This window comes from Pelobates fuscus, chromosome 3 (genome assembly GCF_036172605.1).
Source record: "Pelobates fuscus isolate aPelFus1 chromosome 3, aPelFus1.pri, whole genome shotgun sequence".
NCBI lineage: Eukaryota > Metazoa > Chordata > Amphibia > Anura > Pelobatidae > Pelobates > Pelobates fuscus.
The window spans coordinates 257,177,644-257,192,174 of record NC_086319.1 but is presented as its reverse complement, the minus strand read 5'-3'; the positions used below and the strand labels follow the sequence as shown (position 1 = coordinate 257,192,174).

Genomic DNA, 14,531 nt, shown 5'->3' with positions numbered 1-14,531 from the left:
ACAACCTTTCCATCACTATTGTGGCCAGAAAGAGTCCCTGTGGGTTTTAAAATTCGCCTGCCTATTGAAGTCTATGGCGGTTCGCTGAGTTCGCCGTTTGCGGACATTTGAGGAAGTTCGCATTCGCCTTTCGCGATCGGAACATTTTATGTTCACGACATCACTATTTGTCAATGAATAAGCCTTAGCCGGTACCACTTTAGGCTAAGTGAATAAGGAGTCCACATCTAGGTTATCCTTATACCAACCTGTATTTTGTATTTTGACCACCCTTTTGTGTGGGATCAATCAAATGTTCAAATGATTTAGATTCTCTCTGTGATGGCATAAAACCAGCTTGAGTTCTGAGCGGATACCCACCAATACCCACCCACTGAAAAGACATTGTTTACAGCAAAAAGCCTGAAGGGAATGATTATACTCACCAGAACAAATGCAATAAGCTGTAGTTGTTTTGGTGACTATAGTGTCCCTTTAAATTTGTGAAGATAGTGGATGCTCATCATCTATCATCGAAAAGCACTGTATTAGCAAAGCACTGTAAAGCGAAATTACTGTACTTTTATTCCAGTTTTTTTTCCTATGTGCTTGGTCTTTTTTTTTTAATGGCATCACAAATGATCTCCTAAAAATTAACCTGTCTTGCAAAAAAGGTTGAAAAGATTGTAATTTTCTTAATTACTTCACAATAACATCACACTGCCTACTAGCTCACTTCATAAGTGGATTTCACAATGTTATACACCAAGGTGCATAGATGATAGCACAGAATTTGATAAACACTGGAGAACAAGCACAGGGACGTGTAATCTATCACACATATACACTGATACTCTTCCAGGTTCCACACGTGCAAACAGAAGTTGACTCACTGCCAGAATCCATGAAGTCCTGAGGTCTATATGAGAAGCCACTTTGAGGTTCAAGTGGGTCTCCACAGTAAGGGTGTTCCCAAGGAAGCTGGGCATTAACCAAAGAGTGTATTCCAAACCTGTACACATAGAAATAGGTATTTGTAAACCACATCCAGGACATTAAAAAAAGATTCTTCAAGGAAACATTGATAGTAATAGCATTTACAGTTTACAAGGGAGCTGTCATTTGTCTTTAAATTACACCCTTGAAGAAAACATTGCAAAATCTATACTGTTTGTTAACCTGTATATTAAATGTTTAGAAACTGACATCACAATAACCTAGGCACAGCCAGGGCACAAAATGCAAATGAGGAGGCGAACAGATACATTGTTTTTTGTTCATTTCTTTAGCTATATTTAGTGGCAAAAAAGGAAACAATGATTGAAGGGGACCCAAGATGGATTAACTCAATTCAGGGACTGAGCTACGTACAACAATGTGGATTTCCACATACAATCTTATTTTTCTCACCTCCAAAACACTTATTTGCAAAATACATGGATAAGAATACATAATAACCTACTGCTTGAGGAGATGCTAAAAAACACATTGGGTTGGATTTTTGTGTGTGAGCCCCACTTCTCCTTGAAAAGAGCAGAATGGATAGAAGCCGATTCCCATTGTATACACCAGGACCAGACTGGTGAACTTGTGTACCATTAGTAAAGACTAGAGGACACCCTTTTTGCATGGAGCAAGTTTCCTTATAGTCATTTATTCCATTTCATCAGTAAGCGCTATACTGCCTCCTTTCTCGCATTAGATGACAATAAGGATTATGTAATGCTAATTTTAGAGGACTTTCTATATGTGGCTGTTGTGGACATTTTTGCAGTTCTCACACCATAAACGCAGTGTGAACGGACATTTTTGAATATACCTGCTTATATTGTCCTACTTTTTTATGATGCATGCTCTTTGTATGTGGTTTTATTAATCCTTAATTTCTAATTATTGTTGGTATACATTAGTTTTTCTTTTTTCTCTACTAATTTATTTATATTGTCTGGTTAGAGCTGGGGTCACATCACTGCCTTAAAACTGAAAGACTCAGGGTCAAATCCTGGTCAGACCACCTTACCAGTAAGTGTCCTTGTGCAAAGCACCTAATGATACTAATCTGCCAAGGGGACTAATACGTTTTGATATGCCATATTTGATGTATTTATTAAAGCTGCTGTTTCTGTAGTCTGAGCAATTATTTGCAAACTCTGTGGAGGAGTAGGTTTCATGTCAAACATTTACATAGTTTGGCACATGTACATCCCTTCATCTTTTTGCACTTTTTTTTTTATATATTTCTATGTTAATTTTCATGTTTACATGGAATATTTTTCCAAGATACACAGAATTTTTGCATTATTATTGTTATAACCAATTATCCAATTATCTCTATACTGCATTAAAAAATAATCATATCCAGTCATTGCCTCTTCAAAGTTATGTTGAAAATTCTGACTCATTCTGACTGGATATTATAATGTGGGCTGCAACTAGATTACCTCAAGTAATGACAGAGAGAACTGGAGTTTGGCCATGTGGTGGCTGATGTTGTAGTAGGCCTGAAACTATGACATAAACCCCAAATTATATTTTTAGGGTCCCTGTAATCCCTTTTACCTTTGGAATTGCCCAGTGATATTGTGCTCTTGTATTAAACGAGTGGATGGACGGCTCATAGCAAGAATCTCATCCGTAATCCTGAAACCAAAAACATAAGCATGTGTATCAGTAAAATGCAGAAGATATGCATGAATTCTCCTTATGTTGTTTTTAAGGGTGTCAGGCTTAAAAACAAAAACAGTCTCCTAGGCAGTTAGCAATATCTTCATACCATACATAATTTAATACTTTGCTCTGAATTATCATTAGATACTCTAAACAACTTGGTAGACTACTTTTTTTGTACATCAAACAAATTGATTAGTATGGGATTACCAAGTGTATATATCTGAAGACTGACTTTTGTACAGCTTTGTAAGTTTGTTGTTTGCTTATTGTTGGCTTCTTCCCTTCCTTGTGCTGACTGCTATTAGTAGTGCTCATGAGAATGGAAATGATGTAGAATAGGCTAGGTAATAGGTTATAATATAGGGATGAGCATGGGCAAAGAAATTTGGTTCGGTTTGGAAATTCGGGTTAGTAAAAAAATTCGGCACTACGGCAATTCGGTTCGGTTTGGCACTTTTCTGAAATTTGGAACCTCTGTGATTTGGAACTTCAGCAATTTGGGACTTTGGCAATTCGGAACATCTGTAGGGCTCCCTAACCCTACCTCTGTCATCATTCAGCTAATTTTCCCTCCCTCTCTTGTTTTGCCATTTTTCAGAAATTCAAAGCACTTCGGCACTTCGGAAATTCGGCACTTCGGCAATTTGGTTTGGCACTTCGGAAATTCGGCACTTCGGACATTTGGAAGCATCCGAATGTCTGAATTGCCCGAAATTCATGCAAATTCACATTTGGAACAAAAAACAAATTGCACATGTCTATTAATATATATTTGCTGTGTTTTAAATTATAATCGGTTAAATAAATATATTGTACACTTCAAAAGAAAATGTGTTTTTTTTGTAATGATAATTTTATTGAGATTTTAAGAGTAGTACTATGTGTTTTAGCTTAAAACGTGCTGCTTAAAGTATAAAATAGCATACTGCCATGTAGACCACCAAATCAGTGTTGGAACTACTGCCGGTGCAAGTGGTGCAGCTGCAACGGCGCCCATACACTGGGGGGCCCATTGTGTAACCCATGCGCTTAGTTCCACCTGATGGATGTTGCTGATATCGTTTTCACATCGGCATTGCTGGAAGGAAGTGAGAGTCTGTCACTTTCTCCCAGATCCATGGGGAAGCAGCACAGGAGCTGGGAGAAGCAAGGAGAGAGTCAGCTCCTGGCCCAAACCACCAGCAGCCATAGCCAGCAGCAGGAACCAAGGCAAGCCACTGTCATCTACATAAAATGAATTGTAACAGGAGGGGGTTGCAAATATAAAAATGATGATGTATGTTTGTATGTATCTATGTATTTCAGTGTATGTACATCTGTTTATCAGTATGTATTTGTGTGTATCTGTGTGTCAGTGTGTGATATTGTCACTGTTTTCATCTGTGTGCCAGGCTGTGTGTATGTGTCACTGTGTGTATCATAGTGTGCATGTGTGTGCCAGTGTGTGTATCACTACATACAAACACACCTGCGCAATCAAATCCAAACATTATATACAAACACACCCCTGTATTAAAACATCAAACTTATATACGAACACCCCTTCATTCAAACACCAACACTACACACAAAAGCTCACCTACATTTAAAAGCCAACATTACATACAGACACACCCCTGCTTTCCAGCGCAAAACACTACACACAAGTACACCACTGCATTGCAATGGCAACAATCCATACGAATACACTCAACATGCTCACACACCATATAGAAAAACATTCTTACATTCAAACACACAAACATTGCTCACAAATACAACCCTTTAAGGATGGGCCAATGGTAGATCGCCAGCTGGCATAGCATTGTAGGAGTTGTACGCAGGGCCGGCGCTACCATTAAGGCGGACTAGGCAGCTGCCTAGGGTGCCCCTTGGGAAGGGGCGCCGCCAGGAGCGCCGGCCCCCCTAATGCTGCAGCCGCCCGAGCGCACTGTAGAGCGCCTCAGGCGGCTGCAGCTTCGCCCGGGCTGGTGCGTCCATGAGGGACAAGGGGGGGAGAGAAGAGAGGGACAAGGGGGGAGAGAAGAGAGTGACGAGGGGGGGAGAGAAGAGAGTGACGAGGGAGGGAGAGGGGGAGAAGAGAGTGACAAGGGAGGGGGGGAGAGATTGACATCCATCACACACACACAATGCACCCCTTGCACACAGAAAAACACACAATGCATTACACACACAGACACACACACACAAGCAATTCAACCCTTACATACAATGCATCCCTTACACACACAGAAACACACAATTCATTCCTTACACACACTCAATGCACCCCTTACACACACTCAATGCACCCCTTACAGACGCACACACTGCATCCCGTACATACACAGAAACACACATTGCAGCCCTTACACATACAAACACAGATTCACACAATGCATTCCTTACACACATATCAGGACATCCCCTACTCCTGTGAACAAACTATTTGGTGGAACATGAAGGTGGACCCTGGGGCCCAGACCATGAGCTGTGTAAAGGGCCTTTAAAAAAATGGAGCTGCTTTCCGTTCTCCCAGAACACAAACAGCCTCCAGAGAGCCTGTTCTACACCAGACGAGTGGAGCCAGACTGCAGCTAGAGCCCATCACCATCCTCATCTGATTGTAAGTAGGCAATCTAGTATATTTATTATTCGTGGCACTAATCTCTAATTTACCTCACATTAAAGGGACACTTTAGTCCCCAGAACCACTGCAGCTTAATGTAGTGGTTCTGGTGTCTATAGCCTGTCCCTGCAGGCCTTTTAATGTAAACACGGCGGCACTGCAGCATTTGCGTTAGTTAACATGGGGCATTGTGATGTCATAGGGGGGGGGCGGCAAACTTTACTTTTGCCTAGGGCGGCAAAAATCCTTGCACCGGCCCTGGTTGTACGACAGATGGGGATATACCATTTGGTCACCCTTGAGTTAGAGGGGGCCCAGAAAAGTTGTTGCACCAGGGTCCTCTCTACATTAGTCCCATAGCCCTTACCAAACCTCACGGAGATAGAAAGTCTCATCAGTTGTGAAACGGACATTTGTGCAACCTTTGCTTTTTCCATTATTGAATCTTTTGCACTAACAGCCTGAAACAACTGCTGTAGATCTTAGGACATCATGTGCATTACAAGAATTAACCACACCATTTTGCATTCTGTTAAACACATTACTTTTCATCATTAATCCAGTCTTATAAGAGTTTGGGAATTTCTGATCTGCAACAAGAGGCATCTTCAGCTTTCTTACCAGGATGAATAGAGACCCCTGATTGCTTGTTGTTCCAGACTCCAACATTCAGGACCCTCATAGCGACACTCTCGGCCTCCACAAGTTAGAGAGCATATGAGATGAGGATGCACTGCCCGGACTACACGCTCCCGAGTCTGGGAATAGGTGGGACGTGGTATTGCCCCTGAAGAATTCATGAGCACTAGGAATAGAGAGATAATAATAATTAGAATAGAGACATCTGTTATTTAACAAGGTGAAAATAAATCTGTGATTCATACCAAAAACAGCTAAATATGTCACTCCTGACAACCTAAACTTATAAAAAATGTATAAATAAAGCAAAAGGGAACAGTGAACACAATAAAAATAATAATGTGAAAGTTACTTCAAATTTCAAGGGGAAAAAAATAGGATTTACTCATACTATAAAATCCTTACACACTGAAAAACCAAAAAGGCTAACTGCAGATGTAAAGTCTGCTTTATGGATAATCTAGTCTAATCGAGTCTAATTGTAGTACTGAAGGCAACATTGCTTAATAGCACTGGCTAATAAGTCCTCAATGATATATATATTTTTTTATTATTATTTTTTTTTTAAATTCCTTTTGTTTACATTTCTAGAGTGGAGTCATTTTTATAGCACTACTTCCAGTGTGTGTGTGTGTGTGTTGTATATAGTGTTACCTCTTAAGGTGAAATGTTTTAAGCACATAAATTGCAAGACATTTGTGCTTACGATGATTTAAACACAATGGTTCAGCTAAAGAAAAGTCCCCCTAATGTTTCAGGAGTCAGATATATGACCTCCCACATGTCATTTAGCTTTCATTTCATTCAGGACCATAATTTATTAAGGCTTTGTATCATTTGGGATAAATTAGCATCCCACCAATTAAAATGAATACCAAAAACATTATATATTTTTAACGGGACAGCCCGGAGTACTTTTACTATATATTTGCACATTTCTTAACTATATACCTTACTAAATACCAATCACTTGACTGAGTGACTTAGTAACCATCTAATATTTTATTTTAATAACTATTTCACATTATATATATATTTACTATAATGTTTTTATTATTTTTTTTTTCTCATTTCTGTTACTTGAGTTTTTCAATTTTGCTTATAATCATAATAATAATTTTGCTTACAATTATAATGAGCGTAGTCCTCTGGTAACTACTCAATTCTCATAACTGAGTAGACTCGAAGCAGGGGCTACAGCCAAGGAACCAATTTTATACTAAAACTGTTTGACAGGTGTAGTGATTATATCTGCTGCAATGCTAATGGTGCTTAGAGTATTCCTGTAATAGCAGTCACAGGATCCAAAACTGATATACAAGTGTATATATTTGTAGAAAGAAGACCCCCTCCCCCTAAGTTATTTCGCTGAAAGCATTTTAAAAATGTTAAATTAAACGGGACACTCCAGACCCAGTACTTATGAATGAAAACTATTTTTTGATTTTACAAAAACTACAGCCTTCAATAGAAATTGGCATGTTTGGATATCAACCTTGTTAAATCCCCTGGCTTTCAAGTAGACAACAGGATCTGTTTCTTCCTGGTTGTTTAGCTCTGCGGCATTGGGAAGTCTGTGATTGGGCAGTCCAGAAACTCGTGGCTGGGTCAGAAGGGGAGGGGTTGCAATGGCAGGAGACAGAAAATCTGCAGGTTTTGCAAGCAGTTTTTAAGATATACCTCAATAAAAAATCCATAATTAAATACATGCATTTTTTTTTTTTTTTGCTGTATGTCTAATGGGCAGTGGGATGTCCCTTTAAACAATTTATAATCAACCTCTAAATGAAGAGTGTGTATCAAAAACCCCCAAAAAAGAACCTGGCAGGGAGTAAGAGAGGAGTTAGGGCAGGAAGAATTCTGGAGAGAGAAAAAAAGAGGCAGGATAGCAGAACACTAGGAATCTTCAACTTATCTAAGAAAGTCCTCACCAATCCCCAAATGGAAATTTTGAAAAAAGGTCTAAAATTTGTTCCATCAGAATTTAACCAACCATTTAGCACATTTATAGATATAACTAAATTTATACGCTACTTGAGTATAAAAATGTTTTTTGAAAAATCACCCTATATAGAAGAAGTAACTACATCCCAAGAGTTTAAACATACTTGTTTAAAAAAGAAATCCACCTTCTTTCCCCGTCATTGTGTTAATAGTGAAATGAAAGTTTTTGAAAGGTTGGTCATGAGCGAAGTAAAGAAAATTAATAGACCTAAACACAACAATATTAATTACCAACAAAGGAAAGCTTTGAAAGAATTACAATCAGATACAAGTATAATTATTAAACCCGCCGACAAAGGCGGGGGTATTGTGATCCTTGATAAGGACCAATATTACTCAGAAATATATAGACAACTTAATGATACTACTACCTATAAAGAATTAAAGGGTGACCCCACCAGCCAAATCAGAAAGGCATACTCAGAGCTTTTGGATAGAGGTAAAGTGCTGGATATCCTGAATAAACACGAATTTTCATATTTAGATATTTCCTCCTGCAGGATTCCGGTACTTTACATACTCCCAAAAATACATAAAGATCAAAAAAATCCACCAGGGAGACCCATAGTGTCTGGGGTCGGGTCTCTTCTAAGTAACCTTTCTGAATATGTAGATAAACAACTCCAACCCCTAGTAACATCGCAACCATCATATCTTAAAGACTCTACATCCTTGCTGAAACTCTTGATGGATATACGATGGGAGAATAATTATCTCCTAGTAACATGCGATGTCACAAGTTTGTATACTTGTATATCGCATGTTCTAGGTTGTGAAGCAGTAGAGTACTTTTTGAAACATCAAAGCGATATGAAAGAAGAACAGATCTCATTCATTATGGATAGTATCAAACTTATACTTCAGAACAACTATTTTTGGTTTGATGAAAAAAAATTTTTACAGTTAAAAGGTAGCGCGATGGGAACCAGATTCGCGCCCAGCTATGCCAACCTTTTTATGGCACGTTGGGAGAATTCTTTTCTCTCAGAGGCTCGCTGGGCACAGAATCTGGTTCTCTATCGTAGGTACATTGATGACATTTTTTTCATTTGGCGAGGAGATGAGGACACCCTTGGATTTTTTATTGATTTTCTAAATTGTAATCACTCAGACATACATATTACCAGTGAACATAGCACTGAGGGTATTAGCTTTCTCGATTTATATGTTTATGTCGAAAACCACACTATTCAGACTAAGACCTTCTTTAAGAAGGTCGACGTCAATGGATATATAGATACCTTAAGCTGTCACTATGGCCCATGGCTACATAATATGCCAAATAGCCAATTTTTACGTTTATATAAAAACTGTAGTGACCCCAAATTATTTGATGAACAGGCACAGTTTTTAAAAACTAGATTGGTAGAAAAAAATTATGATGAAAAAACTTTAGACAATTTTATTAATAAAGCTAAAGAAAAAGATCGAAAGGAAATTCTATCACATAATAAGACACATAATGTAAAAAAGAATGAAAAGTTCTCAAATATTCCAATTGTCTTAAATTACAACGAAAATGCCAAACAGATTAAGCATATCATTAATAAATATTGGTATATCCTCAAATCAGATCCAACTCTTGGCAACATCATAGGAGAAAAACCGACCATAGTTTATAGAGGTGCAAAAAATCTAAAACAACATTTAACGACTAGTTTTATTAAGGATAAAAAAGAAAACACAATTTTCTTTAATATTGAGCCGGGTTTTTATCCCTGTAAATTATGTGTCACATGTAAAAAAACCCTATTCAAAAAACAAAAAAACACCTCCTTTATCTCTCATCACAATCATCGTACTTTCCCTATCCGTCAGGTTCTGACATGCCATTCCACCAATGTCATATACCTCCTCTGGTGCCCATGTGGCCTGCAGTATATAGGGATGACCACTAGGGCATTAAAAACGAGGATTGCGGAACACATGGGCAACATCCAGAGGGGGTATATGAAACACAGTGTGTCAGCACACTTTGCTAAAAAACATAGAAGCGATCCATCTGTACTGTCGTTTATGGCTATTCTTAAGAAAGAGAAAAATTGGAGGGGTGAAAATAATGTAAAGGAGCTGGCAAAGATAGAAAGTAAATGGATCTTTGATGTAGACTGCTTATTTCCAAATGGGTTAAATTTAGATTTTGAGTTTTCTCATTTTTTAAATTAAAATATTTTTTCCATATATTATATTTTCTTTTTTTGCCATATCTGTTTATATTATATATTTTTGATTAATATCATACTACATATCCTTTTTCCCTTTTGTTCTATTTTGCCAGCTCTTCCATCCTATTTAGATGTATTTTTCCATATATTGACTTTTGCCAATAATAGTGTATAGATAACTGTTGACAGCTTCTGAGCCACTTATGTGGCCGTTCATCTATTGCATTTTGTTTTATTTATACTTTCTGTCTCTTATATTATGTATTTGCTCTAAGACATATATTCTCTTCGATTCCGGAAATGATTGAACGCTGTTTGCGTTCCACCATGCGTTCCAACTGGCAAAACCGGAAATGACATCGCTCGAAAATACCGGAAGTGACGTATGCGGAAGGAAAAATGCGCACAGGTGATCAGAAATGCCGGGCGCATTTAAACAAGCCATGAGGACTTGAGAAACAGCACTGGAAGAAGGCTACCGAGCCGAAACGCGTTTGCTGCTATTTCCACATTTGTTTGTATTTTATATATTTGTTTTATACCACTCCAAAGGTTAATACTGTTTGGGTAAGTGGATACCCCTCTTTTTTATATTATTTATATCAGGGTTCCACTCCCAAATAACCAGGAGTTCACTTTATATTTTTATCTTCAAATAAATATACGTTTTTTCTACTACGGAACCTGTCCAGCCATTTCTTGGCGTGTTGTCAGCCTGAATTGGCACCCTTGAGCTTATTATACAGAGCCTGGTACGGCTCTGCTAAATGTGAGTGACAGTCCACCTTTATTTCAGCATACACTTGTATTATACAGTACACACTATGTTATGTTCCGTTTTTTATATTTTGTAGATTACATTTTGCCAGCTGCCTATGTTTCAGGTTGTATATTATGATTACTTATCACCATTACATTTGTTTTTGGGACTATCACTCCCTATGTGGTTTTTGATACACACTCTTCATTTATACTTACTTTGATTTAGTGTCTGGGAAACACTGCTGTATCATCCACTACTGTTGATATCCACTTTCATTCCATTTTTGGAAGCGCCTACTCACTATTGTATACCTTATAATCAACCTCTGCCAACCTCTGCTCTGCCAAAATCCGTATTTATTTATTTTTGTGGTTTTCACAAACATGTTTCAGTACTATCTGTATCCATATAATGAAAATCCCTATATTTGTATTCTGCTACAGCCCTCCCCAATCACATCAATAACTCCGACCAGGTCACACCTTTAAGATGGTACAGGGTCATTTTACAGACATGCTAATTTTAGTTTTTCAAATTTCTAATTTTAAACAGTTTTTCTGGGTACCTATCCCTTTTGGGATTAAATATCAATCCCCAACTGCACTTCACCACCATCATAACATATAATTTGCAGAAGAAGACAATGTATTTAATATGGAGAATTTTGAATCTTTTAACTTGGCAGTTTCATTACAAATCTCTGTCACATTTTTTTACATAAGCAGCCAATTTTTATGGTTAATTTCCCGGGCATTGCGTTTGTACTACTACTCCTCAAACACCCACGATGTGTGTTCTCCAAAGCAATTTCAGCAGCTTACAACGTGTACAGATGGCTCGACGCCTGGAGGGGGCCCGGTGGCTTTCCCAGTGTGTCGCCATGTGCAAGGTTCTACTACACAGTCTGCAGCTCCACTGCGTGCAGAGCTGAAGACCTTGAGTAGCTCTCCTTAGGTGCGGACAATTAGTGCATTGCTGTGTGATATCCCAGCCATGTTCTGACACTTCCGGTGCTGGAGCTCGTAGGACAACTACTTATGGTCTGTGTAACGGACCGTTTCAGCATAAAAGGGGAAAAATCTGTTTAGGCGATAATCCCCTTTTCTCAGAAAGGCACAGCTACTGCAGAACATCAAAACTCACGAACTGGATATAGGTGAATAAGGTGGCACTCCAGCTGGAACCTCACGAATAGCTGCTAGCAGACGAACAGGAAAAGCAGACATCAGCTTACACTCCTTAGCAATCAATCTCCAACAGCATACAGTGAATCCCCCCAAGAACGAGACAAGGCTCCGTGTTGAGGGTCAAGCAGTGGTCTGAGGTGCTGGGCACCCAGCCTGTTTTTTATTACATGAGTACACATACAGGCCACACCCAGGGGGAGGCATAAAATAACCAATAACATAGATGTTACCTCCCACACATCCCCTCCCCTTAGTGTGACACTTAATCCCATTATGTGTACAGTTCAAAATATACTTTTACATAACGTTCATAACTTTACAACCATACATCGTATCCACATAACAATCACATATTCAGACTCAGCATACTTTAAACATAACCACTCTCAAAAATCATACAAATCCCTCCAGTAAATAAAAAGTTACACGGAAGTCCTTTTATGACCGGCCGCAAGCACCTTTTCTTGCCCAAAACAGTTCCATGGATTTGGGCTGTGCGGTCGGTCACTTTCTAGCCTAAAAACGGCCAAGTCCCGTTCGAAGTATGGCCGGTACTTCGACTTTAGTCGAAGTGTCGAAGTGAAGTCGATGGTACGGGTCGGCGGTGTTCGAGTTAAAATGGCCGCCGCCACGTGGTCCTTTGTCCGATGCCGGTCACTTCGACGACTTCGACAACTTCGGAAACTCCGGCACTTCGGTAACTTCGGCACTTCGGCTGCATCCGAAGTGCCCTATAAAAAGTGTCAATTCTTCTCCCATAGTAATAAAAGGGCCGAACACTGTTTGTAAAGGGCTCAATCTCCCAGGGCCATAGTCCAAAGGCAAGCAGGCAGGCAACCAGGCTCCTCCAATACAATGTGGCGAGATTGGTTTCGTCACAGTCTGCAACTCTGTATCTTGTAAAGTTGCAGTCCAGATAGCTAGGCCACCGAAATACCAGGGAGCCCAATGTACAACAGGGAGTCAATTATTGCCCCCTCCTACCCACCATTAGGAGTGCAAATGTAAAAAATGGGATCACAGTGTGGGGAGGCTGGACACAGAAACACAGCTTCCCCACACACTCTCTCTTCCACACTCAGCCTCCATTCACAGTTGACCTGTCACACTTACCCTGTCACACACACACTACACCCACTATACACACATGCATACTGTACCCCCTATACACAAACACTAGATCCCCCATACATATAACAACGCTACAGCCCCTATATTTTTTTCATTAAGGTCGTCAGTAGGGGGCTCATGTTTCAGTTTCACCTAAGACCTCACAAAGTCTATGCCTTTGCCCGATTTTTAGGAACTTCTAAAATTACAGACATGCCTTATCTTAACATGGCTCTTTGCTTACTTCCAAGAGACACTGTTTGTTATAGAAAACTATCTGTGTCACCTTACCGAGCGGCATTAACCTGTGATGTTATTTGTAAGCCTGTTTAAATCCACATCTAGGGAAACATAATACAAACTAAACCATATTAACCCTAACACTTCACTCTTTAGCAAATTGGTCCCCACAAGAAAAAAAATGCCGTGTCCAGTAACAACTAAAAGATGCTTTTCACTACTGTGAAAAATATTTCTATGGATAGTAGGGGTTAACTCCAAAGTTATTTAAAAGGTTCTAGGAAGTGAAAATGCCAATTTCTTATCAATACCCACTGAGATGAAAGATAATGAAGCTCTGTGAGTGATTAACACAGAGGTGGAATATAAAACAGGAAAATTAAGATATATCTAATTCTTACATTACCTTTAAAATGTTCTTCTCTTTTTGTGTTTCTGCCTGGTAATTCACTGTGTAGATATCGAATGAAGACCTTGTTTATTTTCCACTGGAACAGTCTGGACCCCAACCTATGCTCTCCAACCTAGTTGTACTAATCTTATAAAGCTATTACATTAGACACAGATTTAAGCTGCTTAGGGCTTTTGATGTCAGTGTCAGGCACTGAGCAATTCTTTCTGGTCCTTGTAGTCCACTGACGGATATATTTAAAGGACAAACATTTTCCCAATAGAAAGCAACAGAATAATAAAAAGTTGTAGAAGTAAAAATCCAGTGAACGTCTTGCAGTGCTGCAATGTAATATAATTATTATTATTATTGCCATTATGGCCATTATTGCCATAATGTAGTAGCAATTCCCAGATTTTACTATTAACATGACGTAAAGTCATGATTTTATTAAAGACACGGAGGCGAGTATTATGCATATCTCTTTCTTTATTACTCTCAGCAGCAAAGATAGAGACATATAAATATATCAAAATGAAAGAAAAAACTGTATAGGCACGCAGGCAACCAATCACTAGTGATGTACCGAACTGTTCGCCGGCGAAATAGTTCCCGGCGAACATAGTGTGTTCGCGTTCGCCACGGCGGGCTAACACATGCGCGGACCGATCCGCCCCCTATTCGTCATCATTGATTAAACTTTGACCCTGTGCCTCACAGTCAGCAGACACATTCCAGCCAATCAGCAGCAGACCCTCCCTTCCAGACCCTCCCA

At 39.1% G+C, this 14,531-nt stretch overlaps 1 protein-coding gene across 1 annotated transcript in view; it reads right to left on the bottom strand.

Annotated features, from left to right (window-relative positions):
• LOC134602908 (protein tyrosine phosphatase domain-containing protein 1-like) overlaps nt 1-14,060 on the bottom strand; it is a 40,625-nt gene extending 26,565 nt beyond the window's left edge. The window contains exons 1-4 of the mRNA XM_063448372.1: nt 13,772-14,060; nt 5,879-6,062; nt 2,539-2,619; nt 873-991 (exon numbers count right to left, since the gene is read on the bottom strand). Of these exons, the coding sequence (XP_063304442.1) occupies nt 873-991; nt 2,539-2,619; nt 5,879-6,057 (379 nt within the window). The 5' untranslated portion in view covers nt 6,058-6,062; nt 13,772-14,060. The remainder of the gene's footprint in view (nt 1-872; nt 992-2,538; nt 2,620-5,878; nt 6,063-13,771) is intronic.
• Between the last annotated feature and the right edge of the window lie 471 nt (nt 14,061-14,531).